Source organism: Lepisosteus platostomus, chromosome 13 (genome assembly GCF_059453375.1).
Source record: "Lepisosteus platostomus isolate fLepPlt1 chromosome 13, fLepPlt1.hap1, whole genome shotgun sequence".
Lineage (NCBI taxonomy): Eukaryota > Metazoa > Chordata > Actinopteri > Semionotiformes > Lepisosteidae > Lepisosteus > Lepisosteus platostomus.
In genome coordinates this window covers 10668544-10684782 of record NC_142623.1, presented here as the reverse complement: position 1 = coordinate 10684782, position 16239 = coordinate 10668544, and the positions used below count along the sequence as shown (strand labels likewise).

General features: G+C 44.1%; 1 protein-coding gene across 1 annotated transcript in view; it reads right to left on the bottom strand.

Moving 5' to 3' along the window:
• Nucleotides 1-6560: 6560 nt before the first annotated feature.
• msrab (methionine sulfoxide reductase Ab) overlaps nt 6561-16239 on the bottom strand; it is a 54802-nt gene continuing 45123 nt past the window's right edge. Inside the window, exon 6 of the mRNA XM_088603088.1 lies at nt 6561-12473. Coding sequence (XP_088459214.1) covers nt 12297-12473 — 177 coding nt within the window. The 3' untranslated portion in view covers nt 6561-12296. The remainder of the gene's footprint in view (nt 12474-16239) is intronic.

Genomic DNA, 16239 nt, shown 5'->3' with positions numbered 1-16239 from the left:
AGAAAAATATATTTGGGAAAATCATATCTTGTCTGAAGCAAATCAATGGCAGGCTCTTTTGTTTCATGGACACTCACGTTCACTAGCCTGAAAAGCTAAAGACAGAGCTGATCAGAGTTAGGGCAAAACTAGGGGGATGGCATCCCAATTTCAGCCGGATGTTGAAGAGCTGACAATAGAATAACCTGCTAGTGTTCTTCCATTGCACGTCCAGGGCAAGAGGTTATTGGACATTGGTGACTATTGTGTTCTACAGGTCACCAATCTGGCATTTCCTTTAATAGCTGCAATGCTGAGTGTCAAAAGCCAGGAACTGTTTTACAACCTTAAGTGTGCACTGGTTTCCTTTGTCCATAATGACACAACCGAGCTGCACAGCTGAAGACAAATTGAAGGCTCTGTGCAAGTGCATTTCTATTTGATTGGAGCCTGTTAGCTTCTGACAACCGAAAGAAAAAAAAAAATCGGTGATGTCAGAAAAAACATCCAGGGCCTCGAAGGGTTAAGAGGCTTCCATCAGCCCTTAAGACACTCGGAGAAGAGACACTCAGAAACGGCTGTGCAGAAAATTAAAGAGCCACATCAATAGACAGACAGCTCTCAGATAACAAAACACCTTCGTGCAGTGCTCATTGTCATGGCAGGGCAGGGCTTAGCTCTGCAGCTGGGAATAAGATGGCAGGGCTGTGTGCTTCCACAGGGCTCCGGGGTTTTTTGGGGTGGGGGTGGGGGGTTATGAAGATGATCACACATCTCTGCGGGCGGATTGTTGCACTCGCTTGCAGAGATGTGCTCGCTGCCCCCCACCTCTCACCAAGCTAATAGACAGCAGCACGCCCACGCAGTGGTGACAGGCACCCACACTGCGAGAGCTGCTCGGCTCCGATGTTTTTCACAGCTGTCTGGGGAGTCACAGAGCGAGCTGACTGCTCGCATTACTGCATCCACATGGGGAAGAAGACGGGGGACTGATGACGTGAGGTGGTCAATAAGGGAAATGGACCCTTAGTGTTCCCGCTTCCCTGAAACTTTCAAGTACTTTCTTACTTGGAACAGCCAGCAAAAAGACAAAGCATAAACATGGATCAAACCTATCTGTACTACACAGCCTGTAGTTCAGCCCTGTATAGAAAACTACAAACTTTTCGAACCACACTTGAGTATTCTTACCATGTTGTCTCAGGATAAGTATCACATGTTCTTATACTTTTCCACTCTGCATTCATGTTCCATATATGTATACATCTTAAAATGCATGACTCCTGGGAGCTCCAATAAAAAGTCTTGCAGCACGAACCAGATTATAGCCCTAATCAGGGGCCTCTGATTCTTGCAAGTATGAGTATTCTGACAGAAAGCCCTCATACTCATTCGGTCACCTGCAAGAGAAACTGCAGTCAGAATTGAGTCAGATTGTTTGAAACTGCAGTGTTTATAAAGTAATTACAACATCTCTTGTCACATTACTTGTAACGTTCGAAGTTTTTTGGAAACATGCTGAAATGAGAACTATGAGACTAAGCTGATCAGGGGAGGTGTTTCATTCAATTTCTTTCTGAAGCTTTCTGAGTTTTTACTCAAGTCATTTTACAAGCGTGACTATTCAGCTGGTCTAACGATTTCAACAGCTCATAGGTACTAGGTCCTAGGATCTCTTGCTGACATTCCTTTGAAGTATCCCAAGTTTTTCACTTTAAACATCATGGATGGTGTGCTTGGTTAGCTTGATCCACACACCAGCCACTCTTTGTGTAAAGAACTGCCTCCAGTATGGCAAGACTCCTCACGATCTTCTCTGCCCAAGACCAGAATGATTCAGTAATTTATTTAAACAAAGGAATTAATCTGCTTGCCCTTTTTTGAAGCAGTTCCAGAGAAGGAAAAGGAATATCCACAACTGAACATGATATTTTAAATGAGGTCTTTCTAATGCAGTTTTCTATATTATAACCAGCTCAGCTCAAAGGAGTGTCCGTTAGTGGCTAGGGATGTGGTCTTAATTTTCCAAAGAGATGTTCGTTTCTAAGGGGCAAATCTAATTTTCACTCAATCCATGACCAGCTGGATTGTGTTTTTGTGTTCTACTGCCCTTTGTCATTTTGTTTCTGTGTTTGCGGAGAGAGAAAACAAAGACGTCCTCTGTTGGACTTCACTCTATTGAACCGTGTTTTCGAATGGAAGACAGCTGTTAAAGAGAAGGTTGGAACAGCAGACAATGACTGTGTGACAGTTTGTAAAATGTAAATCTTGAATTGGACACATGGAACTGGAAAAGATAAAAGAGACCGAGGCACGTCGTTACCTAAAGATACATACAGTAGAGTGAACAATTTTAAGCAGGCGTGATTGCTTACCATGGTAAATTTGAACTATTGTTTTGCAGGATTTCAAGGCCTATAAAATATCCTAAGGCATAATTTAGCCAGTAAATAAACATTGTAGGTTTCTGCTGCAGAAAAGATTTTTAGAAACCCCCTTCCACCTTGTAAAAGTTTACACAAATCTTTGCTATATCAGTGCAGGTCTCGTAGGCTTGAAGTATTCGTCATCTTTGCTCTGTATTTTTCCATGACTCCTTTCATCTGTTACCATGCGTCTCTATACATTTCCATTCTTCCACTTTGATTTCACAGGGCTGGACTGCAATTTGCTCTCTTTTGGAGAATAAACACCAGCATGTTTTTTTTTTTTTCAAAGGTCAGACAGACAGCTCGAGTTGTGAAATCAACGGGCCCCTGGTTTGAGCAACGACTCAAAGACACCCCTGTTGTCCCAGCGTTAGACTGTGTAAGGCTGGTGTGGGTGGAAGTTGAACTGCATGATCTCAGCCTTGTGTTTACAACCTCCCCTTCTTGGCATTTGACCCCTGCCCTATGAAATCATGGGCAGCCCCTCCCAGGCCCTCCCCTGGCCTCCCAGGGTAGCTTCTCCACTGAGCTATTGCAGTCACACGTGTGATCTCTGGCTGACTGCCTGCAGCTGCACCTGTGTGAGTGAGAGAGGCAGAAAGAAAGAGGCAGGAAGTGCAAAAATAACTCAGTGTCTTCATCCAGAGTCTCAGATGGGTGCAGAGAGAGAGAGAGAGGTCTGCACCTGGACATTCGGCTGAGGCCTGGTTCATGACTTGGCTCGTTTACACTAGCTGCCTTCGCTCGATTTCACAAATGTTGTCCACAACTTCAGGCGCTTGCCTGCTCCCTCAGATTGCCACCACAACACTGAAAACAACCTTCAGAGCCACAAATCCTGGAGTCCTGCCATCTTAAGTTAAAATGAGCACCCTTTAACAACAACACAACACAGCCAGCGCACAACAGAGGGCACACAAACTCACCCGCAATGCGTGTAGGCTGTCCTGTTGCGTCACCAAAAAAAAGGCTGGTCAAGTGAAAAGTTGGTGTTCAAACCACAAGAGAGGACGTTCTGAGATGAGATTGGACGGTATCACCATTTTTGGGGGAGATTGTATCACTATAACCACTAAATCACAATTTTGGGGGGAGATTGTATGTGGAGTCAGACAACACCTGGTGCTGTGAGAAGTTGTTTAGGGTGGCTGTCCCAGCCACCTGCCCCCACTTACCATAATTATCTCATTAGCACCAGGTTATGGCAGGCTTAAATCCTGATCTATCCACGGTCAGGTACTCTGTCGTTGAGCTTCCTATGTTTCGTGAGACGTTCTCTGAGCACTTACCAGCTGACTGAAGAAGATTATTCTGATGGATTCATCCTGTCTTCTTTTTTCTAAGCCAGAACTTCAAAGTCAGCTGGATCCCTGTTTGCCCCTTTCCCTCTTCACCTTCATAGCAACAGACCTGACCAGCAGGATTGGAAAGCTTCACGGTTTTCCAGACCTGTTCGGCTTTGCATGACTTTCCCGTCTGCCTGCACAGTGCAGCCCCTGCTTTGTCTGTCCCCTGTCTGCCTGCACAGCGCAGCCTCTGCTTTGTCTGTCCCGTCTGCCTGCACAGCGCAGCCCCTGCTTTGTCTGTCCACTGTCTGCCTGCACAGCGCAGCCCCTGCTTTGTCTGTCCCGTCTGCCTGCACAGCGCAGCCCCTGCTTTGTCTGTCCTCTGTCTGTCTGTGCCTGTCATAGAGACGCAGTACTATTCAGCGCATTGCCGTATCAGTGTTAAAGTAGTTGATTAATTAAATAACATTTTACCCTTAAAGAAAAGCCTACATAGAAAGCTGTGAAAATCAGGTTTTAATTCTGTACTTTGCCTGTATCTATTTGATGATAGTTATGCCTCAATGGAGCCTTCTGGTAAGTTCATTATCTCTGGGTAACGGCTGTGAAATCCGTTCAAGACACAATTGGCTGCTGAAAGAAATAGCCTTTTTTGGTATTTACTGTACTGCAGAGTAGATCCTCCACCATCTCACCTGGTACTTCGCACAAATGACTTGAGGCTTTTAGGCTGTGTAACAAATGTTTCACCTTCTGTCTGCTTCACTCAGGTCACTTGCAGGTCTTCACTCTTGTCTTCACAGCCTGTCAGCTCCCTTATTACACAGGACCCCTCAACAATGTTACCCAATATGAATTGTGCCTCAGACCCCGAAAATATTTACCATTTTGTAGGATAAACAGACGGTCAATGAACGTTTATGGTGAATCTTTCACAAATACAAATGCTCAGCTATTAGAGGCGCTCATATTTCAGTAACTGAGCGCATGATTAGAAATATAGGCGAACTCTTCTGCAAGTTAACAGGCAGCAAACATGCACAGTAACCTCGCCTTGTCCCCCTGGTTCCACAGCGTTTACAGAATCCGTCCACTTTGCTTTGCCACAGTTGTCCTCGGTTTGCGTCTGGGCCTTACCATTCTCTCACCATTCATTTCTCTAGCTTTGCAAAACTTCATTGTACATGTACTAAGGCGCACCACCGCAGACATTTATAAAGGTGTAAATATATAATGGATTGTGAAAATATATCTGAGAATATAAAAATAACCCCCCACACCTGCAGTGTGGCCCACACCTACACACAGGTGTCAGGAAGTGAGTGACACACAAAGGTCTCAGAAGTAGGGCGAGTGAGATCAGTCTGCTGCGGTCACAAGAGCTTTTTCTAGATTTCAGTTTTCTGAGGTTTCACTTGAGTTCTGAACTCCCGGCACCAGGAAGTGAGCGATGAATCATGCGTGCGAGATCCCAGCCCTGCTGTGTGACACCCAAGAGGAAACAGAGAGAGCACGCAGGGACCAGGCTCATATAGACAGCCAGAAGCCCTGTCAACACAGGCCGCCCCCATCAAAATGTCCATTTCTATGGCTGTCCTCACCTACCTGCAGAAAAGGTGTTCTTGAAATGCTTTTTTTATAGACGGTGTGAAATTTTCCCAAAGAGGTTAGAGTGCAGAAGAAGAAGTGAATTCCACATCAGCTCGTGGCCCTTACTCTGCTTGCTGAAATACAGGACATTTCACTCTTGTTAATTTCAGAGTGAAATTAAGATCTGCAAACTGCACATGAGGAGACAGGATATTCTGCCAAGATATTTATCTCTTTCTCTGCTAACCGGACATGAGAAAGATGCATCTTATTTTTCACCCAGGTATTGCTTAGTTACTATTAGATAAGCTGAAATGTCTTTTACTTTAGTACAACTTGCACTGTAGGAGTATCTGGCTGCATGTTAGAAGTGATTGTTGCTCGTTTACTCAGGTGAGTCCACTGTCACCTGGATCTTGAAAGATAGGGCCAATTAGACAAACACAAGGAGAGATACTGACAAATATAGGCTGACACATTTAAGATGTTATCTTGTATTAAGTTATATTCAAATGATTTAACACTTAAACGTTCCTAGCTCTAGCTTTTTAAACTGAAGCCCATTTCAGATTCACTTTTACCAGAATGGTCGACTTTGGTCCTTTTTCACTTGTTTGCAAGAACATGTTCACGTAGCACTCAGCTAAGAACATGGACTCCCGTATTCCACAGCTTCCTCGTCTTTGACCTTGCGTCTTATGGGTTTCATTCCTGCAGGTCGATTAAATCCAGAATTCGAGTCACGTTACAGACTTCATTCGTAGTTTCAAATCTCAAGAACTGTGCGGTCTATTCAGGCAAGGATGGGAACGCTGGTTTTGATACTAGGATCTGAGGGGCCTTTGGTTTTCATTGCAAATCGGATCCCCTTTTACTTAAACAGACTATTAATTTGGATCAAAAGTGAAATCAGTTGCTTCTAATCATCATGATCAGTTGCCAATTGAAAGATAACAGTAAATCTGCAGGACTCCAGCTTCAAGGCTGCCCAATTTTCAGTGCATGGGAATGCAAACTGAAATACATGGAAGTCCTCAGGATGCACTGGACTCACAGGCCAGAATATGAGGGACTCCCATTAAATAAAGTTTTGCGATGTGAGCAGCTTCTGTGAACAGCTGGAATGGCTTGAATGGGATGTGTCATGCATTGTACAGAGATCCATAAGATCTGGGATTCTCAATCAAATTCCATTTTTTTGGCCAGTGTACGAAGGTTTCAGTCATATAAATTACATTATGATTAACATATGGCATAAAACAGTACAGACAGCAGATGAGAGGTTAATCTCTTTTTATTTTTCCCTACGTGTGACATCAGCACGGCTGACGGTTTTGTGAGGTGGCTGAATGCTCCGATTTTTTAGCTCCGATTTCTTACACCCTCACAGCTACTGGTTCCTGGGTTTAATTCAGAACAGGGGCATCTTCTGTGTGGAGGTTGCATGTTTTCTCCAGGTCTGAGTGGGCTTTCATTGGATTCTTTGGTTTCCTTCCATGTTCCAAAGACATACTGGCTATCCCGCCCCTTGTAAGTTTGAGTGCTTGTGTGTCCAGTGATGGATTAGCATGTCCAGGATATGACCCCACCTTACATCCTGTGCTTCTGGGGCAGGTTTCAGACACCTGTGGTCCCTACTGAGAATAAGTGGCTTGACAACAGATTAATGATTCCTTATGCCAAAATACACAGCACCACCTGCTGGTGCAGCTGTAGACTGTGGAGATCACCTTAAAGTCTGTGTGTGGTTTTCACACTGCTTTTACAGTAAACCTAATAAAAAAGTGGGGAAAAATGAACAGATACATGTCAGGGGCTATGTGCATTTTTATATTCCATCAAAATCGTAAAACATTTTAATCTAAGTCCCATTTGTGATTTTTTAATAAATCCATCCATTTTCTAACCTCTTAATCCACTGCTGGGTCACAGGGGAGCCGTCCAATCCAGCAAGTAACAGATGCAAGGAAGGATACACCCTAGACAGGATACCAGTCCATCACAGGGCAGAACACATTGATATAGACACTCACAGACTCACAGCAGGGCCAGTTATTTTCCAGAAGCCAATTAACCTACCAGCGTATGTTTGGACTGTGAGAGGAAACTAGAGGAAGGGAGGGGAAACCCAAGCAAACACAGAGAGAACATGCAAACTCCACACAGACAGCACACCTGGAATTGAACCCAGGCCCCAGTGTTGTGCAGCAACACTGCTAACCACTGTGTCACCATGCAGCAATGATTTATAAATGTGCCACTAAGTGTCTTAAGAGCCGAATTAAAACATCTTGCAGTACAAATTCTGGTAGAATGCTTTGTCCTTTTCCTATGGCCTGCATTGGCTCCATGAGGGCCAATCTGAAGGTTTCATGATGCAGCATGGCCTTCAATCATTATTTTGGAATAACGGTTTCCTGGGAATATCAAGAGACCTGAACCTACTTTGCGGCTACATCTGCTCAGTTAGGGGATTGAGCAGCAGGTCACACTTTTCAATGTAATGTTCAATGCTGGGTTTTACAAACCACAGCCGGGGAGAAGGCCATATTTCTTCCCTTTCCAGAATGTTTTAAATATCAAGGAGTCGTCTGTAGGAAAAGGCATGTGTTGGGAAACAGCGCGCTACTGCACACCACGTAATGTGAAAATGATCCTTGAATCCTGGCTGATTCCTCATTTGTATTCTCAAGCAGATCAATAAAGTTCAAGCCGATCAACCCACTCCATTTTTAGTGATATTCAAGCGTTTTTCATCTTGATATCGTTTCAGGCATAAGATCATTTGAAAGTGAAAAATGGCCATTCAACGCAACTCTAAAATCCTACTACAAATAAACAGACCGTGATAGCAATCAAAGGGAGTTGGGTGGAGTTCTTTTCTAGTTAAACAGGTGTAACGTCAGTAGCAGAACAAAGCAGCACTGTGTTACATTCTGTTTTCCTGCATTACAAACCACAGGGCAGCAAGTTACATATTCTTGTCCAATCCCAAGCACTCAGTCTGATAGCTCTCTTTTGTATTATCAATGAACACCCAAACACTAAAAAGTAACATCACTCTCTGCTGATAAAAGCAAATTGCCATTATAGGATTAAAACCAAATATAGAGAAGAACTGCTGATTATCTGAAAGCTTACAAATTTTAAGTAGATAAGCGCTCCAGCCCCCCAGACTGAGACTCAATTAACCAGCAGGAAAGTCTTCATCTAAATCCCTTCAAAAGATGAGTGTTTTGTTCAAGTTGTTTCCTTGCTGGCAAAAGATAAATATCAGGAAAAGAGCAAACCTACATGTTTAGATGTTTAAACTTGTGTAAAAGAATGACACTCAAGAGTTTGAAGAAAAAGGATCAGCCTGCCACCTAGTGGTGATGGGCATACACTTCAGACGAGTTATTGAAGGTGATTTTTTCAGGGCTGAGCACACATCAGGCACAACAGACCACAGGCTTGGTTCGACTGAATTTCATGAGCTCCTTGTGCAAATAAAATCAAGATCTACGGATCGCCTAAGTCCCTGATTTCTCACTAAAGTAGCCAAGGAAGAGAGAAAAGAAGCCCTTAAACATACTATAAACATACTGAAATTGAATAGCGATGGACATGAGACACTGAAGCAGCGGTCAAGAGACTGTCGCATGCTTTCCAGCCACAGCTTTGACCTGACTTCCAGGGCTGCACTCCTCCAGGAAAGGGGAGTTCTGCCTTAAAACATGCACTTAACATCCCAGAACATTCATAAGGAGGAGCCTCTCCGGAAAGCCAAAAGGACATCCTGCACCATTTTATTCTGGTACAACACGCATAAACTCTGGTAACACTGAGTAAACCCCATCCCAGAGACTGGTTTCTGGGAACCCTGTTCAAGGAAGTCCAAAAACCCTGATCAGCACACTCACAGACCCACAGGTGATTAGCCATTTCTGTTACCTTCTTGTTTTTGGATATACAGTAGTGGTGGTTACAATTAAGGTAAAGGACTCATTAGCAGGACATCCCTGTTAATGTCATGGCTGCTACTGAACCTCCTTATGTATCTGAGAGTCTTTCAGCCAGCAACCCTGCAACTCACAACTGGCAGCCCACTGAAGCGCAGCAGGTGTGAGCCTAGCCAGTACCTGGATGGGAGACCTCCTGGGAAAAACTAAGTTTGCTGCTGGTAGAGGTGTTAGTGGGGCCAGCAGGGGGCGCTCACCCTGCAGTCTGTTTGGTTCCTAATGCCCCAGTACAGTGATGAGGACACCATACTGTAAAAAGGTGCTGTCCTTCAGATGAGATATAAAACCGAGGTCCTGACTCTCTGTGATTATTAAAAATCCCAAGGCATTTCTCGAGGAGTAAGGGTGTAACCCCAACGTCCTGGCCAAATTTCCCATTGGCCCTTACCAGTCATGGCCTCCTAATAATCCCCATCTATGAACTGGCTTCATTACTCTGTTCTCCACCCCACTGACAGCTGATGTGTGCTGAGCGCACTGGAGCACTATGGCTGCCATCGTATCATTCAGGTGGGGCTGCACATTGGTGGTGGTGGAGGAGATTCCCCATTACCTGTAAAACACTCTGAGTGGAGTGTCCAGAAAAGCGCTATATAAGTGTAAGCAATTATGACTTTTTTTTAAAATAAGAAACAGAACCAAGTGCCTGATGTCATTATTGAGCTACAGTTTAACCCTTAGTCTCTGCTACTTGCAATAAAAGCTTCAACCTAACCCAGAGTGTCTTGAAAAAGTATTCCGACCCCTCCGAGACTGTCCAATTTTATAAAATGCTAAAGATTTTTTTAAATTCATTTTTGATTCAGAACGTCAATGCTCACACCTGAAGACCTCTAAGGGTAGGTTGCAGTAAATGACAGCAAGATGTAAAGCGAAAATAAAAACACTAAATATGTCAATTGCAAGTATTTGCAAGTACAAACTCATCATTTGGTGGAAGCAGATGACAGAAATTGTTTGACAGAAATTACTTTTGAGTAAGTCTCTACTTTGCACATTGGCTTGGTGTCCGTTTTGCCCATTTATCTTGGCAGGTTCGCTCAGACTGTCTCAGGGTGGCTGGGGATTGCTTTTGGATGGATCTTGAAACCTTTCCAAAGATTCTCAATAAGATTCAAGTCAGGACTCCGACTGTGCTGCTTGAGTTCACCTGGGAATTGTAACTGCAACCTTCCACTTAAGTTCAAATCCCTAACCACTCCCCCCTTAAAATAATAATAATAATACAATTTGAACTTCTCTTTATATAATCTGGGACTCACGACACAAGAAAAGTCAATATGAGAATTTATCATTCTAAAGTTATAAAGTTAGTTATAAAAAGTTACTCAGTAACATGCACTCTTGTCGTGAACCAAATTTTGTTTTCAGTTTTCAGAAACGGGACACAAATTAGAACAAACAGGACAGGAGGATATTAGAACACAAACACCCCTCTCCAGCCTCTAAACAAGACTCAGACAGCTCTGATAGGAGCAGCCTGCAGTCAGGATCTGATCTTGACAGCTTGGCAGTTCTGCCTCCACTGACCCCCAGCAGGACCATGGAATGGAGCAGCACAAAGCTTAATCTTAATGACATCGAGACGGGAGAGGAACCGATCTGTCAGGGGCAGACATGTGGAGAATGTGTCTGGCCGAGGAGCGATGCAGTAAAGCTGCCATCTGTGGGATTATGACTCAACACCTCTAAAAGGTGAGGCAAGCTCTTTATCTGCAGTGACTCCAGACTGCCAGGACCGTACTGAGATCAGAACCCTCTTTGGCCAGAGTACTTGGTGACAACAAAGAACATCCTGGTTTAGAATAGGAAAAACCACACTGGAACATTCTGAAACCACACAGCGCCCCCTAGTGTTCACAAGGGACTTCAAACATGTTTCATATGATGGCCTATACACAGGCTGAAGTATACTCACTGGAAAAAAATGTAAGTGGTTCCAAATAGGGTTTTTCGCAGCCTGATTGAAGTTAGCCCAAATGCTCTCCTACAAAATTCTTTCCTCTGTATTATTCAAGTCCCTGTTCCTCATAGTGACTGCCGTTAGAAGACTGTATGCAACGTGCTGTATAATATCTAAGAGGAAGCAAACCCTTTATTATGTAAGTCGGAAAGATGGATCACTGGGTGTGTGCAGACAAGCTTAATCCACAGGGAACGTCACACTGCAGAACACTGCAAAAAGGAGACGTGGGTATAAACAGAACAAAGAGGCAGGGAGATTGTACTGAGAGTGAGAGCTCAGGAATGAGCGCAGGCCAGCCACATTAAACACATCTGCAAGGAAGAGAATCTCTCTGATCCCTCCAAAGCGAAGCAGAGAGAGCTGAATTACCTGTGAGTCTGTGATTACAGAAATAGGAGAGTGCGAATTCCATGACTTCTGGGACCCCATGAGCCACTCTGCCAAACACCAAGTTGTTAATTAATGCATCATTAAGAGGGAAACATGCTGTCTGCCGTAGCTAAGGGGAAGACTAGAATAATATGAATCCTGAAGTCCCTGGGACTGGACTTTCTTGAAGGGGATCTGCAGATTCAAGAATGCTAGGATTATTCTAGACAGCCAGTGAAGGTAAAAAAGGAAGAGAAGATTTATTTGTGTAGCAAAGCCAGGCCTTCCACAGAGCGTAGTAGCAAAAAAGTAGAAATTCTAGATTGACGGACATCTCGAGGGAGTATAACTCAAGATGAAAACCACAGTGGGAGAAGCAGGCATCCTTGAGGAGCACCCCTACAGACAGTAAACTGGGAAGACCTCTTGCTCCCTGTTGACAGCATTGCTGCAGAGTTTGCTCAAAGTTAGCAAGTCAATTGGTCACAAAAGATGTGCAGACACTGACACAGAGTACAGTGACCACATGGGGCCATGGGACATGGGGATTCTCCCAGACATCATGAGGAAAATGGAACATCCGTACACATTCTAGAACATCAGTCAAGAAGTGGGAACAGGATGGCAGCTGGTGCGACTGGTCAGGCTGGTTTCACAGCCAGGATGTGTCTCTTCTTCACAGCTCGTCCCTGCTGCTGATCGTGGTGGGGCAGCTCACCCCTGTGCCTTTCAGGCCACAGTAGCCCCCCGGGACCTTGTGCAGGTACTGCTGGTGATAGTCCTCCGCATAGTAGAACTCCAGAGCCTCCCGGATCTCCGTGGTGATCAGCCCAAAGCCCCTCTGAGACAACACCTGTCACGAGAAAGGAACGGGTCAGTGGCGATGACCTGATTTCCAGGACACAGGACATGCCAACAGACCCAACACTGAGTCAAGTAGAGCACACGCCCTGAAACAGAAAATCTGCAAGGGGGACTGATTTTAGAAACACATCGCATACGAGCCACCTGCCTGCTTCAAGGAAAAGAAAATGAATAAACATTTGGAGCTGGATAAACTCCCACAGCATGCCTTCTGCACAGACAGGATCGCATTAAGCTGCCATCAGGGACTTCGGATTTTGCAGGGGGTGCTCACCCTGTGGTCCATGTGGGTCCTAATGTCCCAGTATAGTGACGGGGACACTATACTGTAATCAGGCGCCGTCCTTCAGATGAGACGTTAAACCGAGGTCCTGACTCTGTGGTCATTAAAAATCCCAGGGCGTTTCTTGAAAAGAGTAGGGATGTAACCCCAGTGTCCTGGCCAAATTTCCCATTGGCCTATACCAATCATGGCCTCCTAATAATCCACATCTACGAATTGGCTTCATTACTCTGCTCTCCTCCCCACTGATAGCTGGTGTGTGGTGAGCGTTCTGGCGCACTACGGCTGCCGTCGCATCATCCAGGTGGGGGCTGCACATTGGTGGTGGTGGAGGGGAGTCCCCATTACCTGTAAAGCCCTTTGAGTGGAGTGTCCAGAAAAGTGCTCTTATAGTAATTAGCAATAGCAATTATTATTTTTATTATTTTACACCCTTCAGGGAAACAGTACAGAAGTAAGGAATAGGGAAATAACAGGCTTCTGTCCAAATAAGGGAGGCTTTCTTTTCAATACTGGAGCTCAGGGGAGCTACCGTCTGAAGAACAGAGGCAGTCTGGTCCTGAATATTTACTGCAATTGGGGTTAGTGATTCTGAGAATATTCTCCTGCAGCCCTCGGTCAGTTTTCAAAGCACATCAGAAAAATAACAAAACAACTAAACTTATATCCACTTTAGGTGCTATAGAAACAAAAGCATTTCTGCTACAAGGCATTTCTTCACTGTTATATTATCATCACATTAGCGATTCTGGGTCTGTTATAACTTCCCATCAAAAAGCTGTGTGCTCCTCTGGCACAATAAAAAGACTTGATGCCAGTTAATTGATGCACCTGGGTTTTAAGGTACAGCTAGGATATTCTTGCTTAACTTTTGCATTCTGACATAGCGTTGTGACAACAGATAATGTCACATTTGGTCTTGCAGTTTAATATCCTGACATTCTTCCTTGGATCTATGCAGACAACCCACGTAGGTTCAGTTATGACATTGATCGCAAATAACATCCTTTTTCCTTTTTCTAAGGACAGAAGTGGAAGTACAGAAGCGTGGTGGATGAAATCTGACTGTATCCCCATTCCTTTTGTGTAATATTTGTGTCTATAAAAAAAAGAATAATAACATTTTACACATGCACCAAAAAAATGCTTAAGTCTGCTAGTTTCATCTTAGGTTTTCAATCTTGACAAAATCTTTCAAGCACTACATTGTGAGCCTAACATCTGGTAAATGGGATTGAAATACACGTCGTTCCACCAGTTGGCCACATGAAGGCGCCAGAGTATTTGAAGTCCTACAACACTGCAGACAACCTCAAACGCCACAGCATCCCTCTTGCCTCAAAGGAAAAACACTGGATGGATGGATCCCTAAGCGCTTCATATCAAGCAGAGATCCCAGATCATTCACCACTGAGGTGATGCTCAGCAGCCATTCATCACTGGGCACCAGCAGCCCCACTGTACAGTGGATTCAGAGAAGTGAGGAAGTATATAGCCAATTGAGGGGGAATAAAACTCAGCTAATTTACTAAGTCATAGGTGGAATTTACCTATGAGGTCTACTATTCTCTCAAGACGGACAGGGATCTTCATTCACTGAAACTAGTCAGGAGTTGAATAGCAAAAGAATGCCGTCTCCTACAGCACAGCCTCCCAGTGGCGGCACCAGTTTTGGATTTACTGAGACAGTAAGAACGCCACCTACTGAGCAGCCAACTCCACTTTCTGCACCATAACTTAATTTTTCTTACAAGTCTCCCATCTAACAACCATCCAGGCTCAACCCTGTTAAGCTTCCGAGATGAGAACTCCCCTGACTTCCTGCTCGGGCTGAGTTTAGCGGCAGCCTTTGAGGCCAGAGAGGACACAAACTCTTGGACCATCTTTCTAAAAAGGGGGTTTTGGCTGGGGGGGGGGGGGTCACCATTCCAGAAAATCACCCTCTATAAGACCTGATTGAAATGAAAAATCAAAATAATTGCAATATTGTTGCGATTTTAAAAGCAGAGCACAGAGGGACAATGCATCATTGAAAAAGCTGTTAGAGTAGACCCAGTGACTGGGAAAGTGGATTTTATACACCGGACCTCGGGTACCCCTGGCCAAGTAGTGGGGACTGTGAGCTGAGAGTCGCTGAGAGTCAAGCCTTTGGCCTGCAAAAACACCTCAACTGGCTTGGTCCCAAGAATAATTAGTTTAATTCCATACTTAAAACCTAGATGGCAGAAAACCAGAAAAAATCCGGTCTTCAGTTTAGGGACATTCTTAAACAACCAGGCTATCCAGTTTTCATGACCTACTTTGTGCTTTGCCAAAAGTCTTACTTCAAAAGTACACTCTACTCTGGGCCAGGACTTGATATATCAGTTCTGGTCAAACAAGGACAAATCAGAAGCATCCAAACAGTGATTCTCTGTGACAAGACATGGTCAGATACACCTTCAGAGCTGAAAAGCCACTGAGCTTACACTTTCTGATGTTTATCCTCCTGGTGGACTGTATTTCTATTCCACTTCAAATACCCTTTTTTGACAGCTTTAAAACAATGTCTCAGAAGTTTAAAAACAATGCAGAAAAGTTTTTTTTTTCCCTGGTTAAAAAGGAACTATTTTAAAAGTCAAAGGAAATGAGAGCTCACAGAAGTATTTTTCACAGGGGAGAGAGAACATGATTTCAAAGAATTAAAAGAGTTTAGTTGGTGTCGGGACCAATTCTGAGCATCTCTGTGAAATCTCACAGATTTGTCGGGAAGTGTATGTACTGAGAGTTTAATCTGCCCTGGATTTTTTTTACAGAATGTGTCCTCCAAAAAGAAACTAGAGAAACAATTTAAACACAGAATATTCAGAACATCAGAAAGTTACATGTGTGAGGAGGCTATTTGGGCCAGTAGAAGAAAACCAGAGGATTCAGTGAATATTGAAACACACATGAGAACATGCAAGCAGACACGTCCACACAGACAGGCACCCAGAATGAACCTGGAATCAAACCTGGAACACCAGGTCTTTCTGGCAGGAGTGCAGCATATTGCCATGCCATCACTTCCAGGAGTTTTAGAAAACAAAACATAATGAAGCTCCTTTTCTAGTCTCATCCACAGTAAATAGGCTGCATGCGCATTACAGCACAAGAAAACTGGCAAATGACAAGAAACCAATCATGCCAATTTGTCTGGTGGTTGTTTATTGGTCCAAGAACATCATCCATCCTTTCTGGTAGGATATCAGGGACTCATCTTTCATATTGAGCTTGTTTCACACACCTGCAACACTTTGTGTCAAGACTTTTTGTCCATTCGGCGTTCTTCCCTCTTTATTAAATGGCGGTACTCCTCCATGTTCACTATGTCCACGCATCTCAGAAGTTTTAAGTGCTTTGATCAAGCCTGGTTGTAATCTGCTCTATTCCAAACGAGAAAGATGTGGCTCCTTGAATCTGTCACTGAAAATTCTAAGAGCAAGGCATGAAG